At 48.0% G+C, this 16,325-nt stretch overlaps 1 protein-coding gene across 1 annotated transcript in view; it reads right to left on the bottom strand.

The window, feature by feature from the left end:
- The window catches only part of igsf9bb (immunoglobulin superfamily, member 9Bb), a gene marked incomplete at both ends in the record, with an annotated part of 506,998 nt that overhangs the window by 20,325 nt on the left and 470,348 nt on the right, over positions 1-16,325 (bottom strand). The window contains 1 exon segment of the mRNA XM_084319954.1: positions 1,317-1,403. Coding sequence (XP_084176080.1) covers positions 1,317-1,403 — 87 coding nt within the window.

The raw sequence follows: 16,325 nt of genomic DNA, 5'->3' as shown, positions 1-16,325 counted from the left end.
CTGCCGTGGCCAGAAAGCTGTCCGACCGGGACCTAATGTGGGGCTTTGGAACTGGGGGTGGAGCCAAGGGGGTTCAAACTTGCAAAAGGGAGGGGTGGGGAGGGGGTGGGCAGGGTGTCAGAGCTGTATAGGAACAGCTGACTGTAGACCAGCTAAGTGACTCCATCACTCTGGGCTTGATACCGAGCGTCTGGATCCAGAAATACGATTCTCTATGGTGAAAATTAATGGTATTTGTCCCTCGGTTTTGTCAATGGCTGTGTTCTTTAAGCATTTGATTGGTTGAAAATATTTTTTTTTCTGTCAATCTGATGCCTTTGACTAATTAAAGGTAGAATCTGTAATGCCATCAAACAACGCCCTCTGGACACAAAGTAAATCCTCTTGGTACTGCATTTTTGTTCATGCACATTTTTTGTTTGTTTTTGTCTGATGTTTGGATTGGAGTTGAGTGGGGACCGGAGAGGGGTTCTGTAGAAATCCACAATATACGTTACTATATAATATATGTATGTATACATGATATACAGTACACACACACAGAGCCTGAGGTGTGACCAGAAATAGCAACCCTATCCCTACTCAACTCCAACCCACATATCAGAACAAAGTGCAATGTTGCGTGGCAGGTCACTGTTTGACGGCATTACAAAAAAATTAAGATGCCAAAAGAGTGAAATTCTCTGGCCATCAGGCGCTAAGCTCAGTTGCTGCTAACAAGGATTTAAAAAAATATATTTAATAGGCTTCAAAATCCTAAAACTGTATTCATAGAATTCACATGATGTGTCATGACAGCCAGTGTGGTGCAATGCCACAGAACATTGGACACCGTTGTCATTTAAAAGTGCTATAGATCAAATGTAATGTAATCAAATAGTGTAATAATTTAAAAAACAGAACAACAACAATACATCCACAGAGCTTTTAGAAAGGTGCGGAATTAAAGTATTGCTTTTCCCCAAAAAAGATTATTGATTAATGAATTAATAATAAAAAAAATGCGACATGAACGTTATCTATAGCAGCTGTTATTTGATTACAATCACCTGCTGTCTGCTGACAAGATGTCTGTGATCGAATACAACGAATAGTCATAATAGCGTTCTTTATGCTTGAAAAATTATGCACAAATGTTTGGAGTGGCTGCGGCCGCCACAGATCTGGGAGGTGAATTATAGTTTGAAATCACATTTATTTTATTATCTTATTTCCCCATAGATGACGATTTTGGATCCGACGCTCCAAATATGGTCCTTTTGCAAGTGCATCTGTGTGACGTAGTCACTTAGGTGGTCAGTGGCTGGCCAACTCACTGTGGGCTGGAGGGTGGGGGCCTGTAGTGGCTGGCCTCCAGACCCCCCCAGTAGGGCTCCACGCCGGGGAGGGGGTAAAGTGGACTCCTGCAGAGGTGGGGGACAGACAATAAGAGACAGGAAGAAGAGGGAGGACAAAGGAGGGATGTCCATCAATAAGACTTCCTTAATGTCTAAAAAACGCCAAGTGAGACAAAAGTGGAGGAGCGAGTAGTGAGCAAAGACGTGAAATAGTGTGAGGAGGCGGGGAGGAAGATGAGGCAGGGAGGAAGACGAGGCAGGGAGGAAGATGAGGCAGGGAGGAAGACGAGGCCTTGGAGAGGAAGAAGACAGAGGCAGTAAGATAAGCAACACGACTGAGTATAAAAAAAACATTACGTTAAGGAAGGTAAGATAATACAATTTTACAGTAAGTGTAAAAAAGCATTACGTTAAAGAAGGAAGATAATACAAGTAAATGTAAAAAAGCAAGTAAGATAAGAAATACAAGTAAGTGTAAAAAAGCAGTAAGTTAAGGACGGTAAGATAATACACGCAAATGTAAAAAAGCAGTGAGATAAGAAATATAAGTATGTGTAAAATAGCAGTAGGAAGGTAAGATAATACAAGAAAGTGTGAAAAAGCAGTAAGTTAAGGAAGCTAAGATAATACAAGAAAGTGTGAAACCAATTTAAGTTAAGGAAGGTAAGATAATACAAGAAAGTGTGAAAAAGCAGTAAGATAAAAAAAGAAATAGGCCCTACAAGTAGAAAAAACTACAAGGTAAGAAATACAAGTAAGTTTAAAAAAGCAATACGATAAGTAAGGTAAGATAAGGAAGGAGGGGTTATGTTGACAGAGTCTGGCTATGGGGCGACAATAATATGTTCATGAGACATGGTTTCTCCCTTCAGCCTTTAATCGGCGTGGTTTATTATTTACATTGGCACACAGCAGCACATGAGATCTCCTCTCCGTGAGAGGTAGGTGGGAAAGAGGTAGAGGGGGAGGAGACATCTCCTTAAATACCCTGCACCTGGCGGTAGCATTAGCGGCTCCGCCTATAGCGCCCTCTAGTGGAAACAGTTATGCATAGTTAGACAGTTACTAGCAATCATATATAACCTCTAACTTTAACACTCCCACTTAGGGTTGTCTAGTATACTGTACAACTTCTCCAAAAACCAAGAAAATAATACAGTTCAGAATCATCAAAAAGAATATGGCAGTCAATACTAAATAACAGGCAATATTTACACACCAAACATGACCTCTGCAAATCTTTTCAATTTCAGTTTGGAAGCAGGTTTCGTCATAGCGTCTGCTACCATGTCGTCTGTTGGACAATAAATCAGTGTCATTCTTTCTTCTCTGATGACAGATCTGATGAAATGATATTTTATATCGACATGTTTACATCTCTGTCGGCACACAGGGTTTCTAGCAATCGCAATGGTTCCCTGGTTGTCCTCATAAACAACAGTCTTCTTATATACATAGGTATCCATTCCTTCGAGCAGTTGTTCTAGATAAATACATTCCTGTATTGTCATAGCTAGAGCCATATATTCGGCTTCACAAGTTGATAGTGCCACTGTGGGCTGCTTCTTTGTTTTCCATGAAACCAGTGAGCTGTTTGAGTTCAGACTCACACAATATCCTGTGGTACTTCTTCTATCTGTGGTGTCAGCTGCCCAGTCTGCATCACTGTAGGCTTTAAGCCCTAAGCCCTCGCTGCTCTTTCTGAAACAAAGCTGTTTATCTGCTGTACCTTTGAGATAACGAAAAACATGTTTTGCTGTAATCCAGTGCTCCTCTGTGGGGTCAGCAAAATGCTGTGACCATTTACTCACTACAAAACATAGGTCAGGGCGAGTACATGTTGTCAAATAAATGAGGCTACCTACAGCTTCTCTGTAAATGTTTACATCTGTCAATCTCTGAGCATCCTCTTGGTCACATGGTATTTCCCTTGTTCTACATTCTTGCATGTCAAAACATTTCAGGATCTTTTCCACATAATTAAATCATCCACCTCTGTATTTAAACATAGAATCCATTTCTGTATTTAAACATGGAATCCACTCCGGTATTTAAACCTGGAATCTACTCCTTCTGTATTTAAACCTGGAGTATCCTCCTTCTGCATTTAAGCATGTAGCCACCCTCCTTCCGTATTTAAACATGGAGTACCCTCCTTCAGTATTTAAACATTTAACTACGAACCTCGCTTTGTACTTGTCGTGGCCTTCAATACCCTCCTTGATTGAATACACCCATTTCCCTCCCACTGTCTGTCTGTCCTCTGGTAACTTGGTTAGAGTAAAGGTGTGGTTGTCCTCTAGGGACCTCATCTCCTCATCCATTGCTCTCTCCCATTTACTTGATTCAGGGGACACTCTGGCCTCTTTAAAGGTCTGAGGTACCCCACTGACTACTCTGTAGCAGTAATCAATGGTGGTAAGTGTACTGTCATCCTCGTCACTTTCTCTCCGGGCATAGTCTGTCAGATACTTTGGGGGTTTGTGTTCCCTTGAGGGATACCTCCCACTGCTTGGGGCACGTGACATCACCCTCGGGTGCTCCTCGTCATCGCCCTCTGGGGTTTGCTGACTGTCTGTCTGCACGACCGTGCTAAGTACACTGGGCTGAGGTGTCTCTGTTTCTTCACACCTTACTCTGGAGTCCAGCTCTGGCTCCTCTGTCTGTGTCTCGTTCTCACATGTTGTCTTTGTGACAAACTTGACTAACCTGTGTTTCTGCACTCTCCCTTTACCGGGATAATACACTAGGAAAGCGGGGCTTCCTTTGTCGTGCCCTACAAAGAGTCCTTTTTCACATCTGGACTCAAGCTTTCCTCTGTCCTGCAGGTAAGCATAACACACTGATCCAAATTGGTGCATCCTAGCTAGATTACACTTCTTTCCTGTCAGTGCTGTATACGGGGTGGTGCCTGTGTGCTTATTAAAGCACCTGTTTCTGGTGTAAGCGGCTTTTTGCACCGCATAATGCCATAGACTCTTAGGTAAGTTACTGTCTACTAGCTTACACCTAGCCATTTCGAAAAGAGTGCGCCATTCCCTCTCTGCCACTCCATTCTGGTGTGGGGAATATGGCTCGCTGTTCCGCTGTTAGTTCTCCGGTGGGGGCTCCCAGGATCGTCTCCTTCAGCCCCGCCCCATGCATGCAGCATAGCATGCGCTCTTCCCAGAGTTCGTAGTTCTCTGCTTTCCCAGTGAATGTCGACCACTTGTCTCTTCTTTGGTTTTCCATCCTCTTCGTTAATGGTATGCTTAGCTTTTTACTCTGGTCGGCCTAGCGACTAGCCACGCGGTGCTCCCGGCGCTATCCTAGCCTTTAACTTCAGCTAAGCTTGATACAGTACCTCCACTATTTCGCCCCGGCGTTATCTGGGCCCATAACCTGTTAACAGAACTCACTTCAGGGCGTCAATAATGTGGTCAAGAGGCATGGTTTCTATCTTGTGCCTGAACTGGCGTGGCTTCTTTTATTCACACATAAGCAGTAGTTGTACAACACTCTTCTCTCTTTGAGAGACGTTGGAGGAGAGAACGATAGGGCCGGGCACCACCTCTTTTATAGGCGCCCTAAGGTAGAATACCTGAGTGGCTATGCCCAGAGCGCCCTCCAGTGGAGATAGATATATATGCACCAAGGCAATCACCTGATGGAGACAATTGTCTACACAGATAAACAGTTACTAGTGTAAACAGTCATATGTACAGTTGGACAGTTACTAACAATCCCATACAGAGTCTCTTATCTCAACACCTTTACACCCCTAGTAACTAGTAAGAGTAGGTAAGGGATATGTACAGATATAGATATAGTATTAACATGTACAGTGATACAGGTATAAAGACAATATGGTAGTAAGTCATACTGGCCAGCAGCGTAACTAGTAAGAGTAGGTAAGGGACATGTACAAAATGTATATGTTAGGGTTTGAAACCGACCCCAAACACAAACGGCACAGAGAGAGTTGTTTCAGAGTCAGCCAAAATCAAGGGCGTGTTTATTTACTGAGTAACAAGAATGAATTAGGTGGTGAACAGAACAAACTGGGAAACAGGCATGTGAGGAATGTTTGCTGCTCTGCAGCTTCTCCCAGAAGGTGATGTTGTGGAATTTGTCCGTGACGTCTGAGCCGCTCTGCAGATCCTCCCAGCATATGCTCCAGATGGTGGCGGAGAGGAAGAGAGAGACCCGAGTTAGCTCAGCGCACAATTGAAACTGACAGGTGACTGGTGAGGTGAATTGTCCAAACAAATAATCCAAGTGACAGATCTTCGGTGTGAAACACACAGTGAGCAGTGTCCAGAGTGAAAACAATTAGGTAATCCAAACGTGTAATTCCAACAGACAAAAAGGTGAGAACAGTATGAACAAAAACGGGATCTCTTCGGTGCTTTACAAACACACAAAAACGATAGATCCAAAAGACTGTTTACAAAAACTCACCAGAGCGCAACGCGTAAAGCGGGCAGATCAAACGAGGCGGACGCTTCGTAACGGGGAAGCAGGTTCTCCAAACGGAATATTTCACGAGAGTCCTGGGAAGCAACAGAACAGGGAAAGCAGCGACGGGAAGGAACAGGCAAATGCAGGGAATGTTTCAAAACGATCCAACATCAATATTAGGGAGATCAGGGTATTTAAAGCCAAGGGGCGCTTGATGACAAGCTGTGACAGCTGCGGGATGAAATTGATCATTGCTCCAGAAGCGTGTGGTTGGGAGAGCACCAATCAAACGGCATCTTACAGGATAGAAGCGTGAGGCGCGGAATGCAATTAATTTAACAAAATACCTTAACACTTTGAGCGCCACGCCTGGTTTTCCGTTTTACCGCTTGAATGCCACCATCGGCGCCAATGTTAACGTTAATATCGCCTAATCTATGTTTTAAATTATGGCTATGTGTCTAATCTGCCCATCGCATTATCAAAGACTATTTTCCAGTCAGTGCTGTGAAGGCAGATTGTTTTTTTATCGCGTCGTTTCCGTTTCAGAGCAGTTAGAAAAGCCCCCGTTTTGATATAAAAAACAGCTCATTCTGGAGCATTCTATGAAAATCGTCTTTTAGTGGAATATTCCACAACGTTGATATTCGTCGGCCTTTTTATGAATAGTTTTCAAATAAACGCTAGATGATCAATATTATACGTGCACGCAAGCACATTACGGCCGCGCACTGATAATCGCTCTGTTGATTTCCTCACAGATTTTTACAGTGAAACCGAAAGAAGACATTTCACAAAACAGCTTATAACTTCATCAAACTTACTCTGATTATCCTACCACTGATAACATAGAGTCCTTACCTGACATCAGATGGTATCCAACTGGTATATTCCAATTCCTGATCACCATTCGAAAAAATCGATAAGTGTATGGATCCAACGCGAGACTGTAGATCTCCATGATCCGCGGGGATCTGAGGCTCCAGAATGAACTGTGGTAACCCCGGCTTTATCAGTGAACTGGAAAATGTGGAGTACCGGATTTTTTTCCCCATTCATTTTCATTGAGTCCATTCCAAAATCACTTATGTCATCTGGGAGACGACAGTGGGCGCTTTTTTCCACAGTGATCACCGGCGCAGCTCGGCTATACTCGGGTAGGCTCGGGTGATGCAATAATTTTTCAGATCGCAAAAAAAATAATAATAATAATAATTCCGAGAAATCTCGTGAGTGGCACGCAACCACCTATAAAAAAACCCGAGAAATCTCGTGAGTGGCACGGAAAGTGTTAAAGGAACGGAGCGAGTGGGTGGGCAGCGGACAAAACCTCACAGTACCCCCCCCTCCACGGGAGCCACCCGGCGACCAGGCCGACCCGGCTCGCCCGGATGGGCACGATGGAAGTCGGTGATCAGGCCGGGATCCACGATGAGCTGGCGGGAGACCCAGCTCCGTTCCTCCGGGCCGTAACCCTCCCAGTCCACCAGGTACTGGAACCCCCGACCCCGCCGTCGAACGCCCATCAACCGGCGGACCTGCCACTGAGGGTGACCGTCCACCATCTTGGGAGGAGGTGGATCCGGAGCAGGAGGCATCAGGGGACTGAGAGAGACAGGCTTAACCCGGGACACATGGAAAACCGGGGTGAATGTGCAAAGACGCAGGAAGCTTAAGACGCACCGCCGCCGGACTGAGTACCTTCAGAACCTCGAAAGGTCCGACGAACCGGGGGTTAAGTTTCTTGGCCGAGGACAGAAGTGGGAGGTCCCTCGCGGAAAGCCACACCCTCTGCCCAGGGTGGTACATCGGCGCAGGAACCCGGCGCCGGTCAGCCCCACGACAGGCGCGCTTTGATGACCGGAGCAGCGCGGTCCCGGCGATCTCCCAGACCCAACGGCACCGGTCGAGGTGGTCCTGCACGGAGGGAACTGCCACCTCCGTCTCCTGTGCAAGGAAAAGAGGGGGTTGGTAGCCCAGGGATACCTCAAAGGGTGAGAGGCCAGTGGCGGAACTGACCATGGAGTTGATGGAGTACTCGACCCAGGGAAGGAAACGGCTCCAAGAAGCTGGTCTCTCGGCAGCCACACACCGAAGAGCAGACTCCACGCTCTGGTTCATCCTCTCCGTTTGTCCGTTAGTCTGGGGATGATAACCAGAGGAAACACTGACCGTTGCCCCCAATCCCTTGCAAAAAGCCCGCCATACCTGGGAAGTGAACTGGGGCCCCCGGTCCGAGACGACGTCCTGGGGAAAACCATGGAGGCGAAACACGTGGTGTGTCAGGAGGTCCGCCGTCTCGGCCGCCGAGGGAAGTTTGGGAAGGGCCACGAGGTGAACCCCCTTGCTGAACCGATCCACCACGGTCAGAAGGCACGTGTTCCCCTGGGAGGAGGGAAGACCTGTGACGAAGTCCAGCGCCACATGTGACCAAGGACGGCTCGGAATGGGAAGCGGCTGTAATAGCCCAGAGGGTGCCTGGTGGGAGGCCTTGCTGCGGGCGCAGACCGCGCAGGCCAGTACGAACTCCTTGACGTCGTTCCTCATGGTGGGCCACCAGAATCGACGAGCCAGGAAGGAGAACGTGCGATGAACGCCCGGGTGGCAGGCGAACCGGCTGGTATGGCCCCACTGGAGGACCCGGGACCGGACTGAGTCGGGGACGAAGAGACGATGAACCGGTACATTGCCTGGAGCGCGATGGAAGCGTAGGGCACGCCTTACCACCCCCTCGATGCCCAAGGTGACGACTCCTACCACCCTGGCCTCCGGGAGGATGGGAGTCGGGTCCTCAGTGGTTGGAGCCCCCTTGGAGTGTAACCGGGACAGGGAGTCGGCCTTCATGTTGCGGGAACCAGGGCGAAACGTCAGCGAGAAGTCGAACCGACTGAGGAAGCTGGCCCATCTTGCCTGCCGGCCGTTGAGGCGATTGGAAGCACGGATGTACGTCAGGTTCTTGTGGTCCGTCCAAATGGTAAACGGCTCCTCGGCCCCCTCTAGCCAATGACGCAACTCCTCCAAGGCAGCCACAACCGCCAGCAGCTCCCGATTGCCGATGTCATAGTTCCTCTCGGCAGGGAGGAACCGACGCGAGTAGAAGGCGCACGGATGTACCTTCTGGTCCGTTGCCGATCGCTGGGATAAGATAGCTCCCAGTCCAGTATCCGAGGCGTCCACCTCAATGATGAACTGTCTCTTGGGGTCTGGATGGAGCAAGATCGGGGCGGAAGTGAACCTCTTCTTGAGGGAGCGGAACGCAGCACACGCCGCTGGGGACCAGTCGAACGGCAGGGCGGGAGAGGTCAGTCTGGTAAGCGGTTCCGCCACTTGACTGTAGTTCCGGATGAACCTTCGGTAGAAGTTGGCGAACCCGAGGAAGCTCTGTAACTCCTTCCGAGAGGTGGGTTCAGGCCATTCCTCCACTGCCTGGATCTTGCGAGGATCAGCTCGGGTCAAGCCCTTCTCCACGATGAAGCCCAGGTAATCGACGGAGTCGGAGTGGAATCGGCACTTCTCCGCCTTGACGAAGAGCCGATTGTGGAGGAGGCGCTCCAGCACACGGCGGACATGCTGGATGTGTTCCTCGAGGGTCTTGGAGAAGATGAGGATGTCGTCTAGGTACACTACCACAAACTCCTCCAGCATGTCACGAAGGACGTCGTTCATGAGCGCCTGGAATACCGCCGGAGCGTTGGTGAGGCCGAACGGCATCACCAGGTACTCGTAGTGGCCCCTGGGAGTCTTGAAGGCGGTCTTCCATTCATCGCCCTCACGGATACGGACTAGATGGTAGGCACTCCGGAGGTCCAGCTTGGTAAAGACGGTAGCCTGGGTGAGAGGCTCGAAAGTGGAGTTCATGAGAGGTAGAGGATACTTGTTCTTAATGGTGATCTCGTTGAGCTGGCGATAGTCGATGCAGGGTCGAAGGTCCCCGTCCTTCTTCCCAACAAAGAAGAAACCGGCCGCCACAGGAGTGGAGGAAGGCCGAATGAGTCCTGCTTCCAAGGACTCAGAGATGTATTGATCCATCGCCGCCTTCTCCGGGACGGTCAGACTGTAGAGGCGGCTGCCGGGAAGGGGAGCCCCTGAGCGGAGGTCGATGGCACAGTCGTAAGGCCAGTGGAGCGGAAGGGCCTGAGCCCTGGACTTACTGAAAACCTCCATGAGGTCGTGGTACTCGGGGGGTATGGTCGAAAGGTCTGGAGGCGGCTCACCAACGGATCTCCGGGGCGGGGGACAGGACGCCGCCTGAAGACACTGGGCATGACAGGAGGAGCTCCAGCCCTTGATGGTACCGGAGGACCAGGCGATGTGGGGCTTGTGCAGCGCGAGCCAGGGCCGGCCCAGGACTACTGGGACAAGAGGGGATCTGGTGATAAGGAACTGGAGTCTCTCAACGTGGTTACCAGCAATGGTCAGCAGGACAGGGCAGGTGCGTTGAGTGATGTCAGCCAGGCGGTGTTGGTCCAATGCGAATACCTCCAATGGCCTCACTAGGTCCTCAAGTGGAATGTTGGCCCGGGTAGCAAACTCGAAGTCTAGGAAACTCTCGTCTGCCCCCGAGTCAATGAGTGCCTCCACCGTGGCCCGTTGGTCCGCCCAGGCCAGGGTGACGCTCATCAGATGGCCAGGTGGTGCACGGTTCTGGGAACGAGAAAAACGGCTCACCAGGATCTCCCGGGGTCCCGGCGAGCCTGGTCTTTTGGCCGGGTGGGGCAGTTGGCGATACGGTGTCCCTCCCGACCGCAGTAGAGGCAAAGGCCGGACCTGAACCTCGCCTCCCGTTCAGCTTGGCTCAGATGAGAACGTCCCAGCTGCATGGGTTCCTCCTCGGGTACCGAACGGGAGGGAAAAAAACCACCAGTCGTGTTGGGAGCAGGGCGACCAGCAGTACCGTCACGAGTACGGGGGGTCCGGAGTACCTCAGGAGGTCCCTGTCGGGTTCTCTCACGTCTTCTCTCCTGGAGGCGTCCGTCGATGCGAATGGCGAGGCTGAACAGGTCCTTGAGGGACTCAGGTTCCTCACGGGTCGCGAGCTGGTCCCTGACTGCGTCATTGAGCCCCCTCATGAAGGTAAGATGAAGTGCTTGGTCGTTCCAACCGCTCTCCGTAGCCGCCAGTCTGAACTCCAGCACGTAGTCGGTAACCCCGCCGCTGCCCTGCCGGAAGGTACCCAACCGGGCTCCAGGGTCCAGACCACGGGCTGGATGGTGGAACACCCTGCGGAGCTCAGCCACGAAGTCTGGGTAGGAGAAACAGAAGTCTGCCTCCATTGCCCAGGAGGAAGTGACCCACTGGGCTGCCCGGCCTGAGAGCAAGTTAGTCATGTAGGCCACTTGGGCTCCCCTTGAAGTGAAACGACTGGGTTGATGACGAAAAACCAACTCACATTGCATGATGAATGTGGCACAATCCTCGAAGTTGCCGTCGAACAGCCGTGGTTCGGAGAGACGGGGCTCCCGAGTTGCGGGATCGGGAGGCGCGGGGCCTGCCAGGGCTGCGGGTGATGCTCCGGCCAAGGCTCCTGAAGGAAGTGGGGGTACAAGCAAGGTGTTAATGGTGTCACTCAGCGTGTGTAAGTGGAGGAGAATACTTGACTGCTGGCTAGCCAGAGCGCCCAGGGACCCCTTAATAGGCAGGATCTGCTCTCGGAGTTCCTGTACTGCAGCCGCAGCCCTGTATAGCTGTTGGCTGTGTTCCTTGGTTAACTCAATCTGGCCTGCTAATGCTGTTCTGACTCTCTCTGTGTCGGCTGGGGTCGTCATGGTTGGATCGTAATGTTAGGGTTTGAAACCGACCCCAAACGCAAACGGCACAGAGAGAATTGTTTCAGAGTTAGCCAAAATCAAGGGCGTGTTTATTTACTGAGTAACAAGAATGAATTAGGTGGTGAACAGAACAAACTGGGAAACAGGCATGTGAGGAATGTTTGCTGCTCTGCAGCTTCTCCCAGAGGGTGATGTTGTGGAATTTGTCCGTGACGTCTGAGCCGCTCTGCAGATCCTCCCAGCATATGCTCCAGATGGTGGCGGAGAGGGAGAGAGAGACCCGAGTTAGCTCAGCGCACAATTGAAACTGACAGGTGACTGGTGAGGTGAATTGTCCAAACAAATAATCAAAGTGACAGATCTTCGGTGTGAAACACACAGTGAGCAGTGTCCAGAGTGAAAACAATTAGGTAATCCAAATGTGTAATTCCAACAGACAAAAAGGTGAGAACAGTATGAACAAAAACGGGATCTCTTCGGTGCTTTACAAACACACAAAAACGATAGATCCAAAAGACTGTTTACAAAAACTCACCAGAGCGCAACACGTAAAGCGGGCAGATCAAACGAGGCGGACGCTTCGTAACGGGGAAGCAGGTTCTCCAAACGGAATATTTCACGAGAGTCCTGGGAAGCAACAGAACAGGGAAAGCAGCGACGGGAAGGAACAGGCAAATGCAGGGAATGTTTCAAAACGATCCAACATCAATATTAGGGAGATCAGGGTATTTAAAGCCACGGGGCGCTTGATGACAAGCTGTGACAGCTGCGGGATGAAATTGATCATTGCTCCAGAAGCGTGTGGTTGGGAGAGCACCAATCAAACGGCATCTTACAGGATAGAAGCGTGAGGCGCGGAATGCAATTAATTGAACAAAATACCTTAAAGGAACGGAGCGAGTGGGTGGGCAGCGGACAAAACCTCACAGTATAGATAGATAGAGGCTAGTATCTACAGACAAAGGATTATATGCAGGTATGTACAGACAGATGTGGATATATGTAAATGCAGCTATGGTTAACAGTTGGTTAATATAGTTATATTCGCTTACAATTTTATACGTTTATTTTTGCATATTAATAATAATACTCAGGATTGTATTTCATATGGGTTTATATAGATAATATGAGTGGCGCATGATTTCTTTTTGCTTGTGCAATTATTTAGTCTCACAAGACTTGTTTCCCACTTAATATCCGGTGATGTGTTTCCGCCTTTCTTTGAGACCCGACATGACTTGATGGATGGCTGTCTTGACTTTGCGGTCAATTCAAGCAAGTAAAATAGTTGTCTAACACAAGACAATATAACAAGAAAAAGGACAAAGACACAACACAATCGATGTTCTCTTATACTGGCACGCAGCCAATAAGGTATTGATTGCTATGGATGATGATTTTCGTTATATGTTGATGGTTGATGTTAGCTACGTTTTTGATGGGCTTTCAATTGCTAATGGTATCATTTGTATGTATTGTGTATGTATTTACGGTTTGGATGGAGAATGGACAAGCTTCATTAAAATCAGTTCAAGAAATCTACTTGTATACTGCGTCGTGCCTGGAGGATGTCACAATATATATGGATAGATATATATTAATACAACAACTCTGTACATACATCTGATTAGCACTATTGCTCAGTAGTATGAATGAATGAAAACTTTATTATTATAACAGATTGCAGAATGGGTACAATACGGTACGGTTCAATACACACAATTGTTAAGGGGATGCAGACCAGAGAAAGACTTTCGTCTTGTTTACATCAGGGTCCCCCATTTTCAATTAATGATATTTATGACATAGGGAGATACAGGTATATAGTACTGTTACATTTGTGACATATACGATATGCAAATATACAGTACTGTTACCCAGAGATCCTAAAAGAAAATATATACATACGGTGGGGAGGAGACTGTACATTAGGAGGGGGTGGGTGGGTGGGGGGGTTTGGACATTTACAGTGGCCATTTTCTAATTGCAGTCTCCCATAGGTGCTCTTTGAGGGCAGTTTTGAAGGTGGGTAGTGATTCACATTCCTTTACGGCTGTGGGTAGGGTGTTCCACATTGTTGTGGCATAATTGCGAAACGTGTTTAGTCCCTTGTTTGAGCCGAATCTGGGTTGAACATGATTTGTGGAGCTCCTTCTGTTGTTGTGGGCGTGGTATTCACTGACCTTTGGGAAGTATTTCGACATGTACCTTAGTGGTGTGTAGTGTATCTTGTAGACCAGGCCCATTTAATAAAGTGTTCAATCAATCCACACTGTACATACAGTAACAAGGAAAGATAAAATTACCTACCTGGGTTCCATCCTAGAGGCTAATCTTTCCTGTGACAAAATGGCATCCAATGTAATATAAAAAGTCAACCAACGAACTCGATTCTTGTACCGGATCTCCTCTCTGGTAAACAAGAATACCCTGAAGACTCTGGCAGGAGCACTCATTCAAGGGTACCAAAGCACCTCAAAGGCGCTAAAAACAAAATTACAAACATCTCAAAACTAACTGGTCAGACAACTGCTTGACCTTACTCCTAGAACCCACCTCACCCCTGCCCACTTTGACAACCTAGGATGGCTTAGAGTAGACGACAGAGTACATCAACTTGCAATGGGCCTGGTCTACAAGATACACTACACGACCAAGGTACCCATGTACATGTCAAAATACTTCCCAAAGGTCAGTGAATACCACGATCACAACACCAGAGGGAGCTCCACAAATCATGTTAAACCCAGATTCGGCTCAAACAAGGGACTAAACACGTTTCGCAATTATGCCACATCAATGTGGAACGCCCTACCCAAAGCGGTAAAGGAATGTGAATCACTACCCACTTTCAAAACGACTCTCAAAGAACACCTACGGGAGAATGCAATTCGAAACTGGCCCCTGTAAATGTCCTAACCCAACCCCCTCCAATGTACAGTAAATTACCAAGTATGGTTTTGTCAATATTCCAATGTACAGTTTTGCTTGTACAGTTGTACAGTGTTCCCAACCCACCCACCCCTCCTACCCAACCGCCCCCCCCCCCCCCCCAACCACCTCCAATGTACAGAATCCCACCCACCCAAACCCACCCCACCTACCCAACCTCCTCTAATCTACAGTTTTTACGTCAAATGTATATACTCTCTTTTCTGGACTCTTTTGTATCACTAACAGCACTGTATTTGCAAGTCTGGTATGTCATAAATGTATAGATGTAGCAGTACTGTCTATCTGTATGTCATGTATCATATCCTGATTAATTGAAAATGGGGGACCCCGATGTAAACAAGACGAAAGTCTTTCTCTGGTCTGCATCCCCTTAACAATTGTGTGTATTGAGCTGTACTGTATTGTACCCATTCTGTAATCTGTTAATAAAGTTTTCAATCAATCTATTCAATCAATCCACACAGTACGGACGACTCAGCCCTGCTGGTCTCTGACAAGAACAAATTGCAGGTTGAAAAAACCCTCAGCACGGAACTAGGCAAAATCTGCATATGGCTCGCTGATAACAAACTATCATTACACATGGGCAAAACAGAGTCCATTCTCTTCGGTTCAAATAACAAACTCAGCAAGACCGACGGATTCTCAGTTACAGTGGGTGACAATATTGTCACAAGGAAAGACGAAATTACCTACCTGGGTTCCATCCTAGAGGCAAATCTTTCCTGTGACAAAATGGCATCCAATGTAATAAAAAAAGTCAACCAACGAACTAGATTCTTGTACCGGATCTCCTCTCTGGTAAACAAGAATACCCTGAAGACTCTGGCAGGAGCACTCATTCAAGGGTACTATGACTATGCGTGCACCTCATGGTACCAAAGCACCTCAAAGGCGCTTAAAACAAAATTACAAACATCACAAAACAAACTGGTCAGACTACTACTTGACCTGAACCCCAGAACCCACCTCACCCCTGCCCACTTTGCCAACCTAGGATGGCTTAGAGTAGACGACAGAGTACAGCAACTTGCAATGGGCCTGGTCTACAAGATACACTATACGACCGGGGTGCCCATGTACATGTCAAAATACTTCCCAAAGGTCAGTGAATACCACAACCACTACACCAGAGGAAGCTCAACAAATCATGTTAAACCCAGATTCGGCTCAAACAAGGGACTAAACACGTTTCGCAATTATGCCACAACAATGTGGAACGCCCTACCCAAAGCTGTAAAGGAATGTGAATCCCTGCCCACATTCAAAACCGCCCTTAAAGAGCACCTACGGGAGGCTGCAATTCGAAACTGGCCACCGTAAATGCCCAAAACCCCCACCACCTCCTAATAGACAGTCTCCTCCCCACCGCATGTATATATTCCCTCCCCGCCGTATGTATATTTCCCTCCCACCCACCCACCCCCTCCTAATGTACAGTCCCCTCCCCATCATATGTATATACTCTGTCAGGATCTAGGGGTAACAGTACTGTATATTTGAATACCGCCTATGTCACAAATGTATCAGTACTAAATACCTATATGTCCCTATGCCATAAATGTCATGTATGTTGTGTATGTCATAAATGTCTATATGAATTGAAAATGGGGGACCCTGATGGAAACAAGACAAACGTCTTTCTCAGGTCTGCATCCCCTTAACAATTGTATGTATTGAGCCGTACTGTATTGTACCCATTCTGCAATCTGTTAAATAAAGTTTTCATTCATTCATTCATTCATACATACAGTAACAACAGCTACCACTAGGTGGCAGTGAGATCCTGTCACACCACCTCATTGCATATCGCGCTGTCTGTTGC

Source organism: Notolepis coatsorum (genome assembly GCF_963971535.1).
Source record: "Notolepis coatsorum genome assembly, chromosome: 8".
NCBI lineage: Eukaryota > Metazoa > Chordata > Actinopteri > Aulopiformes > Paralepididae > Notolepis > Notolepis coatsorum.
Note: the sequence above shows the minus strand (reverse complement) of the source record. Positions and strands in the feature narration are given on the sequence as shown.